This window comes from Phymastichus coffea, unplaced genomic scaffold, assembly GCF_024137745.1.
Source record: "Phymastichus coffea isolate CEN01 unplaced genomic scaffold, Cenicafe_Pcof_1.1 PCOF00154, whole genome shotgun sequence".
NCBI lineage: Eukaryota > Metazoa > Arthropoda > Insecta > Hymenoptera > Eulophidae > Phymastichus > Phymastichus coffea.
In genome coordinates, this window is record NW_026706965.1 from 140,184 (window position 1) to 164,171 (window position 23,988).

A 23,988-nucleotide genomic window follows, 5' to 3' on the forward strand; every position below is an offset into this window, starting at 1 on the left:
CGAATGCTGTGTAAACTAATTTTTTCTTCATTTTGCGTATCAGATATTCGCAATAAAAATTGTGACTGATTTCGAATTAAAAAGTATAAATCGAACCTCATAATTATAATAAGATCAAGATCTGTCTAAAAATAATGTATCGACAAACAATCAAAAACAAAACAAATAAATTACGGTAGTAAAATAGATAAATAAATAAATAAATAATCGTCGCATAACTATTATACGCTACATCAAAACATACAAAAATACGAAGTCATCGAGCTATCAAATATAAAGCCTTTACGTTTCGTTTTCGACGTCGAATTGCAGAAGTGGCGAATCAGTTGGCGGCTCAGGTGGCCACTTGCCAGCCGTTTGTGAAGATTCTACTTCCTTTGGAGGATCAGTTATGGCTATATGACCCAATGGCTCTGCTGTTTCGGTTTCAGTCGTACGCGTCTTTTCCGTACTTGATGCGGATATTATTTCAGCGTCTTCTACAGGACTGTCATGAGAAGTACTGCTGATATTCATCTCTGGTGTTTCGTCCGGCTCAGGTGGTGTTAAATCTGTCGCTGGTACTTCGGTCATCTTCTCGCAGCGTCTGCCGTGGAAGCCCAGTGCACATATACATCTGCATGTTTAAATTATATTTATTAATTTATTATGGAGTATTACGCTTATTTTGATACATTTTAATAAATGATGGACTTATATTGGACTGTAATGGTGACTGATATCACCATTTATTTACTAAATTGTTAATAATTTTTATGCGATCGTGAAATCATATTAATCTCCTGCTACGAATTCAAATACGCGAAAAACATCTTTGCGTTGATTTGCCTGGACCTCTAGATCAATACGTACAATTGTCCTTTTCAAACTTATATACGATATGCGCGCGTCAAGAGTTTTACTTGGTAAATTTTGTTATTGGTTATCCGGCGTTAAAGTATTGAAATACAAAAGTGCAAAAAACTGATATTGAATTATTCCAGCATGATATCCAATGGACGCCTGCTGCTCAGACTCATTTTTAATCGTGATCTAAATTTTTTAAATTTACCTAACTTCGGTGGACATTTTGTACTTAAAAGAATAATTAAATTATTGACGCTCGTTATTTTATAAAATTACGTCCGATGATAATTTCACGACACCGTTCCAATAGCTATACAATTTACATTGTCACGAAAACAATCCGAATGTAACGATCTTATAAACAGCATTGTTTCGTATAATATAGGGCCGTTTCTTCGAAAAAAACGCGAAATAGAGTGTGCAAACACTTTGTCAAGTCTTTATAACAGGTCTGAGAAGAACATTAGTCGAGCTGTCAGCAAAACAGTTGGCGTTGACATCTCAAGGTATCCCAGCATCTCTGTAGACCTTTCATCGTGTCCTTGTACAGTTAGTGTTGTTTTATGCGCGGTGGCGTGGTGACGACCCACGACAGGTATACGAGTAAGTGTGACTCGACTTGAGATTGTCGGCGAGCCGGATGTCTCACCTATAATCGCCGTTTTCAGGCGTGACGCTGATGCAGGTGGCGTTGTTAACGCACGTCTCGGGATGATCGTCGCAGTAGGTGAGCCTTTCGTCGCAAAGTTCGCCGGTCCAGCTGGGCTTGCATCGGCACTCCCAAGGCTTCCTACAGGTGCCTTGCTGGCAGCCCGGATATGGCACGCATTCGGTGCAGTTGGCGCCTGTCCAGCCCACCCGGCATCTGCACGTGTTTGGGCGTCGGCAGCCGCCGTGCTCACGACTACAGCCAGCCGAGCAGATCGCTGCAACAACCAATTTCACATATTCAATAACCTGAGCTTTTGGTGTTGGGTGGCATAAGCATTCTGGGATATACGCTTCAAAGGGCACGCCGGGCTATATATCTGCGACGACGCACTACTGTTTGACGCACACCAGCCTTCTTGGAACTAGCGCCGAGTTACAACGGACGCGCAAGGACTTATTGATTTTTATCTTTTAACAAGTGCCTCTTGGGAGCTATACTCTTCGATTCGGCTGTCGAGCACCCTCGATCAATGGATCAGATTTACGTAATCTTTAGCTCGATTTAAGTCGAATGACAATAAATTGATTTGAACGCAAAGAGCAGGCGTACGTTTGAACCACGCTGGATTATTTGCGCGTGGTAAGGGTCATCAATTACAAAATACAAAAAGAAACCTTCGAAATCCGTTTTCAATTGATAATTGTGGCGCGGGCAAGAATAAATAACATTATCCGCTGGGAATTAATCAAAGAAATATCGTCTCGTGCCTTTGATAGCGTAACTCGATATCCCCACGTGAGCAGTCAAAGAAATCGCACCTACCAGGTGTCTTTTCTGAGAAAGTCAAGTTTCTCGTAGTCTCTCTCTCTCTCTCTCTCTCTCTCTCGACGCGCGACGAGCGATGATAAAAAAAGATACTGATTCAGAGTTAGCGAATGACGCAACGCTGTGCGCGCGCGATGCTTTATCAAAACAAAAATCGCACGAGGGAGCCTTTCGCGAGCAGCAAGTCGTTGAGAGTAAAAAAACCTTGAAAAGAAAGGAAACTTATTTTTTATGTATGCGTGTCCGACAGAGTGGGTGTGCGGAGATAGGTAATTAAAAAAATATTAATGATACCTCTTGAATTCGAATGTTATAATACTCCTTACGATCCTCCCTTTCATTTGTTATGCAAACGAGCGAATATCATTGTACTGTCTTGCATTCAAAATTTAATGAGGAGCCGCGCGTTAAATAAATCGTCCGTTTTCTTTTTTATGAATTAGCGCAGTAAATGATGATTGCTATGGAAGCTTACGGGTCGAGCATAAAATGCCAGTCCATCCTGGTTCGCAGCGGCATTCTAATGGTCCCTGGCACGTTCCGTGAACGCATCCCGGTAGTACTGAGCACTGTTTGCACATGAGTCCTTGCCAACCGAGGCGGCACCTGAAATTCACCATTCACATCAGCTATTGCCGCGTAAACAAGCGGACGGATTCGGCAAAGCTCGCTCTTCCCATTTTGCCATGGTCGTCTCATAAGTGTGTACATACCTGCATTCGCCTGGTTTCTCGCAGTATCCTTGGCTCGGATTGCAGTCCTGATGGCAAATCGGCTCGCTGCAGAAGAGGCCCTTCCATCCTGGATCGCAGGCGCACTCAAAGCTCACGTTACACCTGGAAACGTATAGATGAGCCTGGCGAACGCGTGTCGGTGCAAAATACATATTAGTGCGACGGCCCGCGCAGGCGAATGGACACGTCTATTAATGCATATCGATGAGACAACACGACGCGAGAAGAGAAACGCGGATCGCCGGGAAAGTTTTTATTTTGAAGTTTCCGGTCACGAATCGCGCTAAACGGCGTCATATCGACGTTGGAGGCAACGAGATCCTCTTTACGGCTTGGTTCCCGAACACAGCGAGTTCGAGTTCCATAGCCCTAGCGAGCGCGAACGGTGAAAGCGAATACCGTTGTTGCGGATGCTAAAGGCGTCGTCCGTCGTCGATGCCGCTTTTTTTCTTTTTTTTTTTTTTTTCTTCCTTCGTTGCTCCCTCTCTTCCCTTTGTTTTTATGCTACAACGTTACGATGATGCGTTTGAACGGGGATACCGTTACAAAGGACACGCTGCTTTGGCGCCGGGCTATTATTTGACGCGCAGTTTCAAAGTCACGAGTAGCGGCTCTCCCTCCCTCTGTCCCCGTATAATGGCTTTTGCTAAATTATACGCAAAGATTTTGCTTCGTTTGTTTGTTGCCTTCTGTGGAGCGCAGCGCAAAGTGCACCATTATTCGTTTTCGCGTTTCAAGGCTGCGCGAGCGTAATCAAGTGCGGTAAACGACGTTACAACGCACTCGGAACGAACAACAGACGCGAGAGAGATGCAAATCCAAACCTGGAAGATTGCGTTCTTGACACGATTGTAATAATTCTAATCGCACGAAATAACTTTTCTTTGACCTGCGAGTGCGAAGCAACCGTGACCCACTGGATGTATTGCGTCGATACGCCTTATCCCACATCCATATCCAGGATTCATTTAAACAAAGACCCGTTGCTTAATTTATATTTCAACAGCGCTTTACTTAATTTAGTTCACGATAAATAAAATGCTAATTCTTTAAATTAAACAGTTTGCGAGAGAAATAATTTTCTAAGTGCAAAAAATATTGCTGGCAGTTCAGAGTTACGTATTATGCCGCATCAAATATTTGCCCGTATGTAACGCGATGGATGCATCATGCGGCGGTGCGCGCTCTATGATTACGAATGAATATCAAAGGCAAAGTGGTCGATGCCCTCCGCGCACGAAACTTTCTAGCAAACACAGTTTCAATTCCAAAAAGGAAAGTCTTTTACGGGAGTTACGGCCAAAATAAAATTTCCACCGTTCTTTATGACGCGTGCGAGCTTATGCATAAAGTACAGGTGCCCTAGCGCAGTAGCTCCCGCAAGTATATGTACGAGAAAGTCAAGCTCGCGCCACTTTTCTTACGAAAATAAAAAAAAAACACAAAAAAGACCCGCAAGATGACTAAGCGACATCGCCTATTGTTTGCAATTTCACAAAACTTTCTACTTACGGACGTCAAAGGTGTATCTAGCGAAAGAGCTTACGTCGTTCTTAGCGTTTTGAGAATTGGAAATTTTCTCGCGATCTTTTAGCGACGTCGACCTCACGAAAAATCAACAGCTCGTACATTCGACTCGGCGCAAGACTCTGGTATGCGAGGGCGGTCTGGATATATAGTTGTTTTTTTCAAGAGGAATGGAGAGACGGGGCATATTTGTAAAATACCTGCCATGCTGACAACCAGGTAGAGCGACACATTTGTCGCAGAGCTCGCCGTAGAAACCCAGCTTGCAGCGGCACTCGCCGGGTCGTCTGCAGTAGCCTTGAAGAGGGTCGCAGCCTTTCCGACAAATTGGCACGTCGCACAGGTCCCCGGTCCATCCTAATCGCACGCAATTTCTCATTTTAGACGCTGAATTATTATACACCTTGGCATTTTTTTTTCTTCAACTGAATATTCATTGTCTTGGCTTAGAGTTTCTGGGAATTATGCGCACGAGACTTTGACGAATTATTTAATTATATTGTGTGCTTCGTTTTGTATTTTACCGCGAACTATTCTTGGAATTGTGCTTAGGAATCATTTGTACACCGGGAAAAAATTGTAGTAGAAAATTCAACCAACCACGAGGAAATAATTTATTTTGCGAACTAACGTGTAATATTAGTTACTAAAAAGGGATAGAAATTACTGCCATGTTGAGATGTTCCACAATGTTATGGGCAAGAAAGCTATTCGCGTGACAGTGAAAAATTGTCATTGAAAATAAAAAATATAGCATAATTTACTCTATTTTAATTGATTTAAAAAGTAAATTTTACTATAGGTTTTTAGTATTGTTAACAATATTATAATATAGTTTGCCGTATTATTTATGACTTGACTATTGAATTTACTAAAATTGGGCAGCCCGAGTGTTCTCGGTGCACTGTCAACCAAGGAACATTGATTACGGCAAGTAATGTGCAAATTATAATACCTGGTATACATTTGAGTTCTCCTTGATCGTCACACACGTAGTGGGAACCGGGATGCTGGGTGGCCGGTATTTCGCATGCTTGCTTCTTCCATTTTGGCACGTACCTATACAAGCAAAACGATGCATTGAATAATTGGTAACTGGAAAGAATTGCTCGGAAAGCGGGCCGGCCTCGTACGTAATATTATGCCGTGCAGAGTTCATCTGATTAAGGGCCAAAAAGTGTTGTTTTTTTCGTCGAATCGAACAGTCCGCGCATCCTACCGATTACGCAAGCCTGAAAAAGTGGATTCGGGCGCAGTCTCGAAACGGAGGAGTATTCTTCCGGCACGCCCCTTTGGCCGGTCGATCGCGGAGTGTGTGACTGGTATCGCGTTGCGCCGCGCGGCCGCTCCTTATTTAATAGGTATTGCCGGAATCCCAGCTCTCGGAGCGGACCTCGCTCGAGAGAGCAGCGACGCAGGTGAAAAAGACAAAAAACACCGCGCACGCAGTCGAGCACGCAACATCGCCGAAATAGCGGCTAAGGGAACGAGGCCCGAGCGAGCAGCGAACCGGTACACGCGCGGGCTATCGACGCCGGATCTCGTTAAATTGAAAGATCGGCCTGCGCGTTCCCCCAAAAAGCCGCCGAGAGGCTACTGTCGATCTATCTTTCACCCCCTTCTGTTTTTCTTTTCTCTCTTTCGGCTTCATTGAATTCCTCTTCATTTAATTTGCTCGACGAGTTAACTCGATCCTAGATTTCATTGATAAAGGCTGTTTAAGTCGCTCTCCGAAGTAGCGCCTTGATTGGGCACCGAGGGAACAGGAAATGCTTATGCAGTTATATAGAAAGCAAAATTACAGAGCAGATACGGCACTTACTCGAATGCCGTAACGTTTTCGTTTCCATTTAACAGTAACATTATTTCTCTCTTGTTTCGTTATCGAGAAACAATTACAGATAGAATAATAGTGCATTCCGAACGCTAACTGTAAAGATTTGCCCGCTACCAAATTGATAGTTATGAATGCATCGTGCGATCGCGCCAAGTCATCCGCCCGACGAGGGAAGGCTCTGGAAACGAGCGAGAAAATTGCCAGCAGAAACAGAACCATCACTTTCTGCTCTAGAAAGCTCTGCAATACGCCGTTTGTTTTTTCATTGTGGCGCGCCACCAAAAACCTTACCGAGAAACGTGTGAATTGCCATCTCACGCCTCCATTTTCCCTAGCGATGTACAACGCGCGCATGCTAACAGAGATAACTTTTTGGAGAGGCCCGATTGGAGAAGAACGCCAAGGAACGCCCGCTCGATTAATTAAATGGATTTAATTGGATTGTTACGGCAGTTCGACAGACATAGTTGAATAAAAGGTCGCGCGAATCCTTTGAAATCGGCTTGCGCGCAGTAACACGCAAGTCTCATTCGATTTTTCGTGCTTTCAACGGGCTAAAGATCGTCATTTCAATCCGGCCAGCCGCTGCCGGAGAGCTGCAGAGCATGCAGAGCGGCTAGCGCGAGCTGGCGCGTCGACAGCGCAATGCGCGCCGGCCGGAGCATTCAAACGCCGGCAGCGTGATTTTCCAATATCGCGATGCCTGAATAAGCCATTCATCTGCTCCCCATTGAATAAACATTGAACGTATCTCTGTGGCGCGCGGATGCCTCGAGAGAATAAAGGCCGAAGAAATAAAAAAAAAAAAAAAAAAGAAAGAAAAAAAATAAGGAAATAAAGCCGACCTGGGTCCAGCGGCGAGGGCGCCGGTTGGCAGGTGTAGAAGGCCGACGGCAGCGGCGATCCCGGTGACGGCAATGCGCTGTGCGGCTGGCGGTTCGGCCGACCTGACGGACAGCTGTAGCAGCGCGAAAAGTAGCGCCAGCATGTTCGGCTTCCTAGTCGAGACTGAGCCCGGCGCGGAGTGTTCCGGCGAACGCGCGAGGCGCACACCGCTAACGGTACCGTGGGCCGGCTTTTTCGAGGTCACGACCCACTTTTGCAGTGCGCGCACACGCGCGCAGAACGCATTCGCGGACGTAACCGAAAGACAGTAAGCTGTGGTCGTGCACTCTCTCTCTCTCTCTCTCTCTCTCTCTCTCTCTCTCTCTCTCTCTCTCTCTCTCTCTCTCTCTCTCTACGTGAGAGTGTACGTTTATTGTGCGCTCGCGCTCGTTTCGCGCGCTCGCGCTCGTAGGTTCAATGCACGCAGATCGGAAGAAAGAGAAACGCAAAGCAAACGCAAGAGGAGGATGCATCCAGTGAGAGAGGATTTATCTCGATTGAAGGCAGCTGCCAGATAAGCTCTCTCTCTTTCTCTCTTTCTCTCTCTCTTCTTCGAGACGCAGTGACAAAAAAGGTGAGAGAAAGAGAGGGGAAAGAGAGAGAGACAGAGAGAGAGAGAGAGAAGGAGGTACGCGCCGATGACCTCGCTTTTAAATGCTCCGAAGAGATGCCGATCGCCTGCAAGCGGCGTGTGAGCACACAGCCAAAGTTAGAGCCAGAGAGAGAGAGAGAGAGGCCACTATGCACGTGCTACAGAGACGGATGATTTTGCGCCACGTATTCTCTTGCTCTTGCTGCGCGTCCGAAAGTGAGAGAGGTTTTTGCTCGCGATGCTTTTCAATGCTGTATGCTCCGCTGCTGCTCACGGTCGCGCAGACGACGACGCCGCCAAACCACGACAAATTTCATCCAGGTGTTGAGAGGATCTTTGAGCGAGTTTTTATTTGTTTGTCTGAAAGTATAGCGATACTTCCACGCTGGGTTAAAAAGTTTCAGTGTTATTATCGTCGCTGTTGTTTCGTTAGCAGCAGGCAGAGAGACTAATTTTCCGAGCCTGCGGTCGACAAAAAGAAAGCCTCGTTCCGCATTCGCGAGCAGAAAGCCAATCGTACGTTAGAATTTCATTAAAGCTTTGGAATTGAAAATATACGCGCGCAGAGTCCGCTATGGCATAAACGTCGTCGAAGAGGGCAACCAAGCTATATTATTGGTATAGGCATCTCTACGGTCGGTATGTTTGCGAGAACACAACTGAACCACAGCTGTCTCAAAACCACACGAATCCTCAAGCTCAATAGCTAGTCTAACGATGCTTTCCGTACTGTAGGCATAATGCACGTAACGAACCATAGATATCCTACGTATAGAACATTTTACTTTACGAGCGATTTAGCTTACGACGATAATTTCTCATCGGTATTTTTAGCGAAACCAGGCGATGGACCATGCCTGTAGAAAGTTACTGGGTATTTCCGGACTATAATACGCACGCCACCGCCGAAATCTGCTGCGCGCGAGACGGGAAAGAAGATTACGCAAATACACACACACACACTGGCTGAATCTAATGTCCTTTCACTGTGGCTCGACCAATCGCCAGCTTGGATTACGTTACACGTAAATGCCGCCACGATCGCAAGCGAGCGAGCAAGCGAGCGAAAGCACGCATGGAGATTGACGCTAATGCGATCGCGCAATTACTCAGCCGCTCGTGTGCACGAACGTGTCCGGTCCATTAGCAGCACAGTCCGCGCGCGCTCCATCCCTGCGTGCCTGGCATCCTCTCTTCCTCTTCGCGCGCGTATAAGCTACTCTTGTCAAAGCTTCAGATTTTAATTACGCCTCTCTCTCTCTCTCTCTCTCTTTCCGCGTTTTTTTATATACGCACGGCATTACCGTTTTATTCAACACTTGTAATGGTTTCACCGTGCTCGCGTCTTCTTTTATAGCACGGTTATTGGATTCGTTACTCAGTTGCTTATAAGGATAGAATCTCTTCCAAAATAAGTCAATGACGAATTATTAACATTGGAAGAGTTCTCACCTGTATAAGGTGTCGCTGCTTTGACGCGCTGATGAGATAGATATGAACGGGGGGGGGGGGGGGGGGAAGAAACGCACTGGTCAGCGACCGACGCGTCAACTCGATCAAGTGTATATACAGCGGCAGTTCGACATTCGCAAAAAGGCGGCACCGGCAGGCTCGAAATTCCTGGGGGGCGCGAGACCAGAAGTGAAGCGCTTACGGCCGAGCGCACAAATAAAAGCCGACTTACTCTTCGCGCGTTTTTACCGGGTGTGCGAGAAAGAGAAAGAGGCTCTTAACGTAACTCCTTATAAGTACGTCTGCGCGTTTAAAGCCTCTTTCATTGTTTTGCCGCCACCGGCAAACAGGTATTTGCCCAAATCATCAAAACTTTGTTTTCGACAACTGTAATCGTGGAAATGTGGATTCGACGTGCCCCTTTCGCCCTGACTATTTTAACAACGTTGCGCTGCCTCTGTAGAATGTATAAAAATTTGATATCACGCCAAAGTCATTTGATATAGTATATCACAGTGACTCGGCGGAAATTAATATAGGAAGGAGCGCGAGGGGAGCATATGGAGCGATTGTGTCGGATAAGCGTCTAAAAATAAGATGGAATAAAAGAAAAAAAGAAGGAACGGGAATTGTAGGAAAAGAATTTCGTATGCTCTCCCAAGTAAATGAAACTAGACGGCGGAGCTCCTAAACAAGCCCGGTCGACGTTAAGTCTCCGCTGCAAATCGCGGCTTATAATCTGCCCGTGATACATCCTCGCTCGGAGCTTTTTCATATCGAAAGGGGCTCGAGGCGCCTAATCCCGCGTTATAGATGGCCACGCTCGTAAGAGAGGAGCGAGCAACGGGCTTTCTCACACAACGGCAGCGAGGAAGAAAGGAACAAGATTAATGCTCCTAAGAGCGTCTGCTTGCTGCTGTCACGGCCCTCTGGAAAACTCGGACGGGGTGTTGCGCTGCTGCCCATAGTGAGACGAATTTTCCCGCGGGGGTGCGCGAACAACTCGCGGCGAAACGCGATGCATTCGAAACCCGAATTCCCATGGAGATGAAGTAATTTCTTTTGTTTCTTTCTCATTGTTTTTTTGCTTCACTTCGCGGGCGCTCGTCTCTTTTAGCGGCGCGGTGGCTCTTGAAAACTCAATTTCTTTTTGTGAGTGAATGGCTTGCACTGTGGTTTTTTGTCGACGACTTGCCTCTCTCTCTCTCTCTCTCTCCGTTTTTTTATGACCTTTCCTCCGCGCGGTGCTGCCGTTTTTTAATTGTTCGAGGGCTTTCTTTCGTGGCTTTTTTACGGTATACCGTTTTCTTATACTGACTCGGCGCGAGCTGCAGGAAAACTAATTAGCTCGTGTTAGCTTTTTAATAGTCTGCCGACGGATGTGTGGAACCATCGCGGGATCCTCATACAGCTTTAATATTGCTTGTAGTTATAATTGTGCATTCAAGTTGTTAAATGCAATGATCTTCAAAGATGTAACTCGTGATTAGAGTAATTGAAATTTCGTTTAATACGATTTAAACAATACTTTATTATGGGATATTGGCATATTGAATAACAATCGCGAATAATTCACGTCTCTCGTACATACATTATTGAAACACGCCGAATCGATCAGTGGATCATCACTCGACGAGGATGGGTTGGACAAAAAGGAGTAAACAACTTATACACTCGTAATTTTGCGATTTCACATATAATAAATTTTTATTATTAATTCGGCTAAGCAAGAATATTTACAAAGTTGTTTGTTTTCGAGACTATTTACAGATAAATACAATCATGTTTGGCGCTGCGACACAAATATTACATCGAGTCGTGGATGCGCTCTCCTTACCAATAGGAACTCTCGTACAGTCTGTTCGTTGCAGCTTGAGCAAGTCGCATGGTCGATATTTAATTATTATAAATACAAAAATATCGTACAAAAACATGTGTGTGTGTGTGTGTGGGTTATTATGAAAAAGACTATATGCCTGTTTGTATAGGTATGTGCATTGCATTAAAAAAAAAGGAAACGAACAGCTTTCGTCTCGTGGGGATGTAACAGTCGTTAAAAGATAATCTCACTTGACGCGCACAAAAAACAACGGAATCTTCGTATATAAAAAGGACAGGGAGTGTCCCCTCGAGACGAGGCCGCGCGCGCGGCAATTATGGCATTTTGGTGAAACTGTAAGACGCGTTCTATATAGAGAAATATATAAAGAACATAGACTTTTGTACATTAAGGGACGAAGAAAATAAAAGTATAGAACAGACGCTCGTGGCAACGACCATAAGAAAAATACAAGTTGATTAAGCCTATGTACGCAATTTTATACATACAATTATTACAGATACAATACAAGCGAATTCCTCTCAGATCTTGCAAAGAATATTGTATTTGATCGGATTTTTTCGTTCTTCCTATACATTATTATAGATAACGCGGCAATTTTATACACACGAGGGACTGGCCACTTCGGTGACTTGTCACTTGTTACCAGCTTTTTCGTCTTACACAATTCTACAAACTGTACAAATATTAATCGTCACAGTAGTGTTTGGACGCACTACTGATCTCTTCCATGTGGACGCCACTTTTTTTATTCAGTCACTCCACGTCTTAATCATCATCGCCATCATCATCATCATCACCATCAGTCTCATATCTGGCACGGTTATACCCTCTCGTTTATCATCAAACCTCTTCTTCGGGCTCCACCTCCTTCACCCGCCTAAGCAGCTTGGCAATGACAATGATGCAGACGAGAATGGCTACGGACGTGCAGGCGGCAAGGAATGCCCATGGAAATATGTTTTCGAAGTTTTTTTTTATCCTGTGCACTTGGACGGAGCTTGGCCTTGTGTCGACTTCGATGGGGAAGCTACCGGGACCCTCGTTCGAGGCGATCCTCACCAGATACTTGGTACCGGGCAGCAAGGAAATCTGTGCGAAATTGGAGTCAGCGACTTGGTTACCCATGAGACCACCAGCTTCGGGCTCCCACGATATGACAAACGATTCCTTGGCGACTTGGCTTTGAGCTCGTTCGTCTTCCGAGTCGACGGTCGATGGCTCTGGATTGGATTCGTCGATCTGGTGCGACTCGTGATCGCGCCTCTTCAAGAAGAAACGACGGAATACTTCCTCGGGAATAGCTTGCTCCTCGTCCTGATTCCTCCACTCGAGCACTTTCTCGCCGTATTTCTCGAGGAAGAACTGCCTCACCCTGTCGTTGAATTTCTTCTGCTCGGCAATCTGTTGCCTCTTGAGCTGATGATCGACATCTCGCCAGGAGATTGTAGCTTCGTAGAGTGGTCCTTCCTTCAGAGAATCCAAAGTAGGAGTCCACTGTTCCCAACTGTAGTGGGCAACACCGCCGTCCTCGACAACGGCGACGATCCACTCGTCTTGGCGAAGGTTGCTCGGAGCTCGTACGCCAGGGTAGAAGTCGAATACCCGCCACTCGTTGCGTACCTTGCGCAGCATCACCGCCACGTCATTCTTGGTCAGGCTCACCGGGGCGTGGTGTGGCGCTGGTAACATCGATGGTAGGTACGGCTCGACTACTTGACTCTTTCGGTATTCGCAGGCCGTTCTGCACGATGGACACTGTTGACAGAACAATTATGTGCTTGAGTTTATGTGTCTATGTTATGTCGGCCTGTGTAAGCACGTGGAAAAGAGGAGGCGACTGTCGAGAGGGCTTTTGGCGCCTGGTCAGCCGTTTTAATGAGCAGCAGCCTTCTCTTTCTTGGCGCACTCTTATCTCACGCGAGACGTTTGATTTTGAAGGGCGGGTGGGGGGGGGGGGGGGGCTTTTAAAAAATGTGAATGTGCTAAATATTCGATGCTTTGCAGATTTTGCCAGTTCCACGTTTAAAAAAAAAAGAGTACAGCGGTAATCATCGACATTCTTACGAGTACGTAATCAAAACAGCCGAAGGCATCGAGGAGCGAAGAGATGGGAGTGCCAAAGAAGAAAGAGAGAGAGAGAGGGAGAGCTTCGGTTGGATAACTTATTTAGAGCAGTACGTAAATAATTAAATGCGTGGTACGTTATCTGCGGTGCCGGAGGTGGGCTCAAAACGACGGGGCGTTAAGAACAAGCAGTTAGCGAAACGGTGTTTACGTAGCGCGCGTATAAAGAGCGGGCCGTTTAGATACGCGCGCGCGCGCACTCGCGAAAGCAAATTAACGGCCGGTAATTTTAGTGCTGCAGGGAGAGGCCATACGGAGAGAGACGGAGAGAGGGAGGGAGGGAGCGAGAAAGCTAATTAACGATCGTCCAAAGTCCGTGCGTCGAAAATTCCGATCGGTCTGCGCTGCGTGTATGTGCTTCGCGCGGGAGATAAGATTTACGTTGCGGAGGAACTTTTTCCTTTTTCATAAATTTTTACACTCGATTTCTCGCGCACCGCGGCGTCTAGGTATCCCGAAATGTATCCACAAGTATGTTTGAGAAGATTCTTATCTCCCTTGGATGAGTATGCGTGCGTGCGTGTGCAGCGAACAACGCACGGCGACTCTCTTTTCTCTCCCGAACGCCCGAGCAAAGAGAGAAGAACAAGAACGAGAGGGCCTTCGCTCCTTTTTATGTCGGAGGCTGTGTGTGCATTGTGCGCATGGGAGACAGAGAGAGGGAAAGGGAGAGAGAGATTCTGAGTCTGGTAGCTTTGTTATGGGCAAAGAGAGAGAGAGAGAGAGAGAGAGAGAGAGAGCGCATGCGCGAAACGCAATCGATTTATCGACCTCCCGCACTCGACAGGATTTTTTTTGAGGGAAAATCTGCAGCGATCGATGTAACTGCATGGACCGTGACAAAAGCCGAAGTAAAGGCGATAAATTTTTGGTCGTTAGTGTCGCCTCGTTGATTCGTGGAAATCCGTGTCGGAAAAAGATCAATATCGACTACCAAAGAGACACTATAGAGAGTATATATATTTTTTACCCTCGAACGTTCTGTGAAAATCGGCGCAGGTAGTAGACCAAGAGGCTGTGTTATAAGATGGATCGCCGAATTGAGACGCGCCTTCTCTTTCAATGGACTGTTAGCGGCGTCGCGTCGTGGGAGCCCTTCGGATTCGTCGGAGAGAGGAATGCTTCGTGCTGCGTTTTGGAAAATGAAGAAGAGGAGGAAAAGAAGTGGAAACCCGAGATGAAGCGAGGACGAAAGATTGGAACTATGCGATAGACCGTCGAAATGGTCGTCGCGTGTAATTGGAAAAATTGAAGAAGAAACGAGAGGAGAGAGGAAAGGCAAACTGAATTGGTCGATCGCGCAGGAACATAAAAAAAAGGAACGATTCGAAAAGACGCGCCCGCGCACGCCGACAGACAGAGAAAAAGAGATCGAGAAAGAGGGGCCTTGGTAACCGGAGAAGTCTCGCGGTGCAGTCGGTCGGATCGATGAGCTTGCGCTTGGCCGCTCCATGATCGGATTGCAGCACCTGATGCGCGCGAATTACCTGGCTTCTCTTTCTCTCCCTCTACTTCGGAACCTTGTTCGCGGCTCGCGATTAGCCCCGCAAAGGCCACACCATCGGCAAAAAAGCCTCAAGAGACATTAAGCTTTTGCTTTACTTCTCTTTCTTCCTTCGCCAAGAACTTGAGAGGAGAAAAAAACAACGCAAAGTTAATGTGCGCGTGACATTCTTTCGAATTTATTTTTACTGGCATGTCTACCTTTCCTATAGGTGTATAAGCGAATCGAGATTGCCTCGACGGAATTAACACTCTGTGGAACTGAGTGCATCACTCATATTTTCTCCTTCTCTCTCTCTCTCTCTCTCTCTCTCTCTCTCTCTCTCTCTCTCTCTCTCTCGAATCAATTTAAGTTTCAAAAAATAATAATAAAAAAACAATCGTGTCAAGACAATCAATCAAGGTTTTTTTCTCTTTCTCGTTAGAGCATTACGTGTCGAGTTGTTAAAAAAAACTAATAGAGAGAAAGAAACGACCGCGATGAATAAACATAAGCCTCCGTATATCACTCGAGGAAAAATTAATTTTCCATATAGCCCCTGCAGCAGAATTAATTGCGCACTGCGGATAGCAAGATTTCCTCAGGCGCACATAGGCAGAAATAAAAAGAAAGATATATGCTCTTTCTCTCGTCGCCGCGGTTGCTGCGAGCGATCGCTCATATATAAATACGTACGCGCGATAATAAATCACGCGCGATCTAAACATATTTTTCTGCTCGATTAACCGAAATAAATCCTTGAGAGCATGTCTCCGAGTCCCAAAAAAAGAAAAATTGAGAATTCGGAACGCGCGAGGGGGGATATGTAAATTTCCGGAAAGTGCAGCTCGACTCTCTCTCGAGAATAACTCTCTGCTGGGAGGCTCTCTCTCTCGGCTTCTTTAAATACGTAATTAATGCGACCGTTCTTTCTCTCTCTCTCTCTCTCTCTCTCTCTTTCTATCTCGCTGCTTTTTCGTAGACATACACTGGGTCTGGCGATCATAAACAAGGAATTAATTACGAACAACGCGGCTCGTAAGAACACACGAGCGCATTTTTTGCGCGTTCCGAAGCAAATTTCTCTCGCGCGGCGTGTGCGAGATAATAACTAAAATGCGCGGGCGAAGAGACAGAGAGAGGCTATTGAAGGCTAATTCAGCTCCCTCTCGATCCTTTTCTCCATGTCTCATGAATTTTAATGTGGCCCGATACATTTTGATTCTCTTCGGATATTTTAATTATCAATCCCAACATGGAATCATCGTTAATTTCTCAAACGGCGTTTGGCCGGAGAGGAGGATAAATAAGTAAGGCAATAGGCATTGTGTCGGTCTGATGGTCTTACCTGCTTGTACTCTTGCTCGTCGCAGTTAGTTGGTTGCGCCTGTTGCTGCTGCTGGGCCTTGGGGCTAGCGGCCTGCTTCCAACCGCCCCACTGACGCTCCAGGGCCTCGCAGTACTGCCAGCACTGGGAAAAAAAAGATCGACAGTCAGCTACGTATTCTCTGCTTCCCAGGTATGCGTGCGTGTGTCACACGTTGTAACGCATAGAGAAAGATCCAACGGGAGCATCTCGTACAAAGGAAAAAGGTTTCCCGAGAGAGGGATCTCTATCGCGAAATAAGAGAGAAAGAAACCAGGAGAGCGAGAGAAAGCGCGAGTGAGCGAAAGAAGGAAGAGGGCAAGTCAGCGAGGAGGAAGAGAAGAGGAAAAAAAATAAAGAAAAGCAAAAAAAAACGAAGAAGACGTAGAGAAAGAGTCTACGTTATGGCTGAAACAGGTTGGAGGCTAATTCGAATCCTTCTGCCCTTTCTCGCTCGCTCGCTCGCTCTCTTCGTCCGCGCGCGCGGCGTCGTTTTCATATTTATTGGGGTATACGCGAGCGAGAGCGGCGAGCCTGTTTCGTGATTTCTTCTCTCTCTCTCTCTCGCTCGCTCGTGCTCCTTTATTTTGTCGAGAAGAGAGCGAAGCCCACTCACTCAGTGTGCAGGCTCTCTCTCTCTCTCTCTCTCTCTCTCTCTCTCTCTCTCTCTCTCTCTCTCTCTCTCTTCGTAGAAACGCCACGGGGGCAACGTTAATGACGTATCCGAAGGGACGTCGAGCAAGAAAAGAGAACGCGCTTTTGCTTGCCTCGCTCGCTTGGCTGTTTAATAAATTCATAAATTGCAGCCGAACGCTCGCTTGATCGCGTTATACGCTCGCGCTTTTAACATACTTGATTTACAGCAATTATAATCGCTCATGAGCGAGCGGCCGAGGGAGAGAGGGATTCAAGGTCCTCCGCTTCTCTCGTCGTCGTCGCCGTCGTAGTCGTCGCGGTGGTTTTTTTCTTGCAGCGGCAAGCAAACAGCAGCAGCAGCAGCAGCAGGCTGGCCGTCTCTCTGCTCTTGCTTGTTATTGCGAAGCGGAGCGAGCGCGGCCGCGTCCACGGGTTAGGCGCGCAAACGTAACGCCGACGCGGATTCCACATCGCCAACTCTTTGATTATCTCAATTACAACGCTCGCGGCGCGCTAATGATCGCGCAGGCGGCACGCGGTTCCGTGAATATCAATTTTACGGATAAGCCGTAAGCTCGTGGCTTTTACGAGGCGCTTAAAACCACGCGACTTACGGTGTATTGAGTGCGCATTTGCAATTCGAAACCCGACTCTCGCTCGCCCTCGCACAACTGTTGCTGTTCGCGCTGCTCGCTCTCGACGACAAATTATTCCGGCAAGGAGGTCGTTAAGGAGACCCCCACCCTCCCTCCTCTCCAACCTCCCCATCCACCCCCCTCTGCGCGCGTATCTCGCGAGGAAAATGTTGGCAATTACCCTGCGCGCGAGAGCTCGAACATAGTCATCGGGCACCGACCGTCCGACCATTTCGACGAGATGGAAGCGCAGCGGATAATTACTTGCCACGGAACATCGCAGGGCAAGGTCGTTGGCCTGATTACTCGGCTTAAGCGCTTTTTACGTGCTCCGAATAAATCTGTATGTGTGTGCATGTTTGCACAGCAGCCTGTAATTTGATACCGATTATAGACTTCGAGACGCGCCTCGAGAGCATCCCGATCGTTTGGCGTTCTTTTTCTTTTCTTTTTTCACTCGATCGCGCGGGATGACGCGCTCTCCAGAGGGCAGAAGAGCACCGTTGCGATTAACAATGAAGGCGCGAGCGCACGACGAGCATCCCCATTAACGGACACATCACTCGCGTCGTCGTCGGCGACAGCAGCGGCAGTCACGACACGCAATAGAAATAATGGCTAACTGGCTTGTGCCGTAGCGTAGCGTGTGCCCGTGAATCCCCCGTGAAACTTAACGGCTTGGAGACGTCGGGGAAAAAAAAAGGGAAAAAGAGAACGACCATTAGCGTGCGCTGGGCTCTCCTTAACGGATGCCATTAGCGCGCGTTATTTTCATAGTAGGCCTAGGATGCGTCGCGCCGGGTCGCCTTCTTCTCTTCCCGAGCCGTTTATTTTTTCCCGCGCGACCGGAAAATTCAAGCTGACCTGCGACCACGACGCAGAGCCCCCAGAAATTCGAAGCGCGTCGCACGTGATTCTGGCTCGTGTTCGTGCAGCGAGAGACGTGAGAGAATAAGAAAAAAAGAAGCGAATGTGGGAAAAGAAACCTCTACGTGTAGACGTAACACAGTCGAGGACAAATATAGTCGGTTTGATAACAAAATTGTTGGCTGCCGGTCCGGGAGTTAATAAGCACTGGCGTGAATTATTCGCTGAAAAGTATGCGCACCACTCGCTACCTGTCGATAAAGGTCAATATACGTATACGGAGAGGCGGAACTGGGTGCCCGTGACGCTTTCGAGGGGGCAAAAACGAGGCAGAAGAGTAGCGTGCCGGGAAGTAAGACAAAGAGAGCGAGAACGGGGGGCGCGAAAAAATAGCGAGCGAGAGGAGCGAAAGGGAGAATCGACTGATTTACGAGCTGCGATATTCGGTTATCGATGGCGAGCGGGCGAGCCGAGCGAGAGCGCCGTGGAGTTAGCGCGGGAGAGAGAAAGAAGCGCGAGCCAAGCCAACCGCCGTCGCGATAGCATCGACTTGACGTTGCGCCGGCGTGATCGGCAAACAATTACCCCCGGCGAATCGCGATGCTCATTACCTAGCGCCCGCTTCGCGGGACCCGCGCGCGCTTCTCTCTTCTCGGTGTCTCGGTTCGCGCGGCGACAAATTTCGCGCGGCCTAATTGAGCCTCCAGCGGCGCGCAATAATTGTCATTCTAATCTAGATGCTGCCGAGGTGAGCGCGCGCGCGCGCGCGCCCCATTCCAAAATCTCCCCGGTTTATGAATTTTGGCCCCGCTCGATGCCATTTTTTCGGCGGAAAGGGAGAGAGAGAGAGGAATATTTGCGTTCGGAGCAGCATAAATTTGAATGGATGATTTCGCTCTCATTGTCGCTTTTGAAGGCACACGCCTGCACAAGCGAGCGACCGAGCGAGCGAGAGGGAAAATAAAAGGAATTCCCCTGGGGGAGAATGGCATCGCATTAAGCGCGGCGAACAGTAGCGCTCCCTGAAACCAATCGATTTCCCAGAAATTTAATGGAGAGACAGAGCTCTCTCTCTCTCTCTCTCTCTCTCGCTCTCTTCAGCTCGGGCCAAATGAGCAACGCCCTCGCGCTCCTTTAATTGTGACCGGCCCATCTGCCGCCAGCAGCTAGCTGGCTAGAGGCAGCAACGTACCTACGCCGTATAAACGCCGGAGGGGACACTGCCGCTGTTGTCGCTTTGTGCACGCGCAACTTTTTCGGGATCTCGTCGAGAATAATACATGCCGCCGGATTTATAGCCGCGATCTATCCGCAGCGAGGGAAGCGGCGTCGCCTGTTAAAAGCGCGGCGCAGGCGCGATTTATCGCCCGCGACTTATTAATTGAGACGAACGCTGGACGGTTGTTTCTTCCTTCTCTTTCACCCGCCGGCCTTTATAATTTGCGCTATCCAAAAAATAAGACGGCTTGCTCTACTCTACTTTTTCTCTATCGATAATAAATTATTAATGCACGAGAAAGATAAAGTCTCAATGGAAAACGCAACCCTTTATCAGCGAGATCCGCGCCGATATACAATTCACTTATGCCCTTCTCCCCCTTCGTTCCCCTCTCTCCAGAGTAAACTTCAAAAAGCGCTGCTTGTGCGATATCTCGCAATGCCCCCCAGAGTAGCATTATGAAAGCAAGAAGACACGCAGAAAAAAAGGGCGAATCGAAGGCTCCCCCATCTCATTCTCCGGCGAGAATAATGAGCAGAAAAAAAAGGAGATAGCATAGCAGCGAGAGAGAGAGAGAGAGAGAGAGAGAGAGAGAGAGAGAGAGAGAGCAAACGGCCGTAATGCGGTGTAATTGCGAGAGAGAGAGAGAGAGATCTAGTTGCAGAGCGTTATCGCGCACATGGGAACGGTGCCCCTCGTCACTCCGCGTGCAGCAGATAGCTAGTGACAGGAAGAGGGAGATTTATCGGCGAGCGCTCTCTTTCGCCGAGCGCATTAATAACGAGCGTACGGCGTAGTACTGCCCACCCCCGATCGCGCGGAAAGAGAAAAGGTTGCGTTAAGCGCGCTCTCTCACTCTCTCTCTCTCTCTCTATCTTTGATGTACAATTAACACCGAGTGGGCACGGCGACGCCGATGCACGCACATCGTGTCGAAAATCGCTGGTACGTTATCGCGACGACGACGACGACGACGACGACGTTGATTGAGCGATTTGTTAGCGCACGCAGCTACCGGCGTGATTAATGGGCCCGCGCTTTCTTATACATTCTCGGGAGAGAGAGAGAGAGAAAGAGAGCGCAAAATAGGACGTTTATATTACGCGAAAGAAGGCACTGCCACATCAAAGACGTGACTTTTCCTTTCGAGCCGTCTCGTATGCGCGGAGAGCGAGCCGAGAGCGCGCATTATCATAATTGTTTTCCGATGGGCGTTGTACACTCATGCGCTCGCGCGGCCCGTTCCTCAACGGGCATTTAGATTTCTCCGGCGAGATACACGCATACCTACATCTACCTATATGCACATAGGCGCGCGCGCTCGCTCGCTCTTAAGCTCCGCTCTGCTCGGCGTACATTACCAGATCGAAAAACGAGCGAAGGATACAGTTAGAATTATCTCGCGCTCGTTCTCTCAGGCTCTCCGCGCCAGCAGGCGGCCGACAGAATAAAGGACAGGAGGGAAAAAATAAAGGCGAGCGCGCGAGTGCGTACGTGTACGGCGCTTATCACTCGCGCGCGCGCGCACATAAATCACCGAAAAAGAAAAGCACGGCCGTTGCGCAAAAGTTTAATCTCTAATTGCCGAGTCGCGCTCTTTTTGGCATAGGCCTACTCTCTCCCTCTCTCCGCGCGTCGTAAATCTCTTTTTCGGGAACCAACAGCAGCCGGCTGCGCGTGGAACACATAATCGCGCGGGGAGGGAGAGAGACAGACGTTGATTCTTCTTCTTTGCAGGGGCTTCCAACGAAGTAGCAGACACCCCCCCCCCCCCAACCATTTATTAGCGAGTAAACGACTTGCGACCGCGAACGAACGATTGCACGTTTATATGAATATTAATTGTGGAAGCTCAATCGCGAGGTACCTACACACGGAACGAACGAGAGGGCAACTTTTGAATTTCAATTTATAGCTGTACCTCGCGAGAGGGAGAGAGCGCGCGCGGAGATAGAGATACCGATCTTCCTCTTTTCGTTTTTTTTTTTCTTCATTCATGAATTCCTAATTACTTGTCGCGCGCCGCGTTGGCACGGCGCACCGAAACTGAAAAAGAAGCACAGCACTGAAGATCCGAATGAAAATCAAAGTAGAGAGCGAGAAAGAGAGAGGCGTAGGTAGAAACACAGAGAAGAAAGAAGCGCGCGCGTTCTTTCGAAACAATCGCGAGAGAAGAGAGAGAGAGAGAGAGAGAGAGAGAGAGCGAGCGAGTGGCGTACAAAGGAGGGACGAAGTAGAAGATTGTGTACGTGAGTGTGTGCGTGTGTGCGGGAATATCGGACTCACTTCATTGCAACCGGTCTCGCCGTGTCTCCACCACTCGCACGAGCCGTCGAGGCTGTGGCTCTTCAGGCATTGCGACCTGCACTGGGCGATTCTCACGAGCGGTCCAAGGTCGAAGCTCGCCACCATCGACGTCGCGGTGCACACCGCCACGAAAAGCAACAGCGTCATCCTCGAGAGCATCGTCGCAAAGCACACTGAGCAACACTGGAAACTGTCGAGTTTGGAAATCCGTATGCGGTGTGGCGCAAGCCGTTCGGAGCCGCGCACCGAATCGCGGAGCAACAAACTTTATCGCGGGAAGCGCGCGCGCGCACTGCGTTCAAGCCTCGGATAAGCGTCGCAATGTAGCGCCCAGCTCCAGCGGGGATTCAAGACTGTGACCCTTCGGCCAGAGCCAGTCCGTTATATAGCCGCGCATCTCCCACCAGGCTCGACGCGCAACTGCTCCCCTCCTTTCTCCCTTGCTCCGAACGTAACATAGAGGAGCGCAACCGCTGCCTGAGCCCGCCACCGCCGTGGTGGTCACTCGTTTCTTCTTCTTCTTCTTCTTCTTCTTCTTCTTCTTCTTCTTCTTCTTGGTGTGCTATCCTGTGCAGTCCGCCGCAGCTTGAGAGAGAGAGAGAGAGAGAGAGGAGCATCCCTTGTAATTACCCGTGGGCGCTCTCTCTCTCTCTCTCTCTCTCTCTCTCTCTCTCTCTCTCTGCGGCATATGGTCAGCCGTAGAGAGACGGAGAGCCCCGAGAGCAAGCACTTATTTTCGTACAAATTATTTTTCCTTTCTGCCCCCAGAGCTTTTTAATTGACGAATTGTTGCGGCTTGTTTAGTTGTTAATCCAGCGCCTGATTGCGACTGCATCTCCACTTTTCTGCCGGGGCTATTGTAAATTTAAAAACTGCGCGGCGACTTGTGATTACCGCCAAGGGAATCGCTATTAAAGCCGGACTTCTTTATAAGTGCTCTCCGTGAGAGCAAGGTAATTCGGTCATGTTGCGATTTATTTATCGCGCGGCAACTGCCTGTGCGGACACGCGATTTCAAAGGCCAGTTTATTAATCCGTTTATGAAATTAAAGCAGCCCTCGTGCGTGTCTCAAGTATTGATCATCCTCGATTTATGCCTCGATTGTTGGAGAAATGATTGAGTAATACGCGCGCCGTTCCTTCAATTTATGACGACGGCGTTTTTTTCTTCCTAACAGAGCATTTTCCTTTACCCTTTGTTCGCTTTGATAATTATAGCAGCTTCAAAAAGTGCACATCGCAGAGATGCAGTTGTGGTGTAACGAGTCAGCGAAAATTTTCAATGCACCACGTGGCTTGTTTCGTTCCTGACTCACTCGCGCGCACCGCCTACTGTGGCAGTCGCGCATCAATTTCAATTGACGTTCTCGTCGAGCTCTTGCATTCTTAGAGCCTCGCTGTCGTGCTGTTTTTCTTTCCTTCGTTCTTTACGTTCGTAATCTGATACTCCTAAAATTTAATAAATTATAGTCATCCGAGTAAAGTCAGAGTGACTATGTGCAAACGGTTGCCATTAATGAAAAGAAGGACGCCCAGTCTTTTTCGCGCTCATTGGCCAAGAATGTTAATTGAGCCATTGTGATTCGCGAGAGCACTCGTTACTTTGATTAAATATCCCATTATTTAAATTGGCTCAAGTGATGAGTATGAACCCTAAATCTTCCGAGTAATTATTCTTTCAGTACATGAGAAGTTGGGGCAGATTGAATGTTGAAAAAGAAAGCCTTTGACGAAGATATAGGTGTCGTCGATTCGTGTATAAACGCCAAACGGTCAATTGATAGAAATAATTGATTAAGATAAAAGAAAATGAAAAGCAACGGAGCCGGAAAATGAATTAATTTAGCATGGCGCTGACCGCGCGCGCCGGGTATGACTAATTTTTTAATTTCATCAAGATGCGCAAGGATAACGCAGGGACGTAGGACGCGCACAGCAAACTACTCATTTTTCAAGCTGGAGACTTAAACGCGCGATTGATTTCCGAAGAAAGACCAGGCATTCCTTTAAACTCGCATCTTTGTACGGATTAAATTGCCCTTAGCGGAGCAAGGGAAGAAAGGGCACATGGAAGCGGAAAAGGAATGGAAGAGAAGTGTACGTACGCTGTTTCTTTACTGCAGGACTCGGAGAAAATTCGCTTTAAATCTGTTGTTCG

At 47.8% G+C, this 23,988-nt stretch overlaps 1 protein-coding gene across 2 annotated transcripts; it reads right to left on the bottom strand.

Annotated features, from left to right (window-relative positions):
- Positions 1–282: 282 nt before the first annotated feature.
- LOC131672584 (delta-like protein 1) lies at positions 283–22,164 on the bottom strand. 2 transcript variants are annotated; one of them, XM_058949919.1, is made up of 8 exons: positions 21,810–21,947; positions 16,149–16,271; positions 5,540–5,643; positions 4,785–4,941; positions 3,037–3,159; positions 2,799–2,929; positions 1,496–1,772; positions 283–616 (listed from the first exon to the last, which is right to left on the bottom strand). In XM_058949919.1, the coding sequence occupies exons 1-8, from the start codon at positions 21,812–21,814 to the stop codon at positions 283–285; spliced, it is 1,254 nt and encodes a 417-aa protein (XP_058805902.1). In that variant the 5' UTR covers positions 21,815–21,947. The 2 variants fall into 2 exon arrangements, with proteins under 2 accessions (XP_058805902.1, XP_058805903.1); XM_058949920.1 differs by lacking the exons at positions 283–616; positions 1,496–1,772; positions 2,799–2,929; ... (1 more) ...; positions 4,785–4,941; positions 5,540–5,643 and adding an exon at positions 11,112–12,948 and having other exon boundaries at positions 21,810–22,164.
- Positions 22,165–23,988: the final 1,824 nt, after the last annotated feature.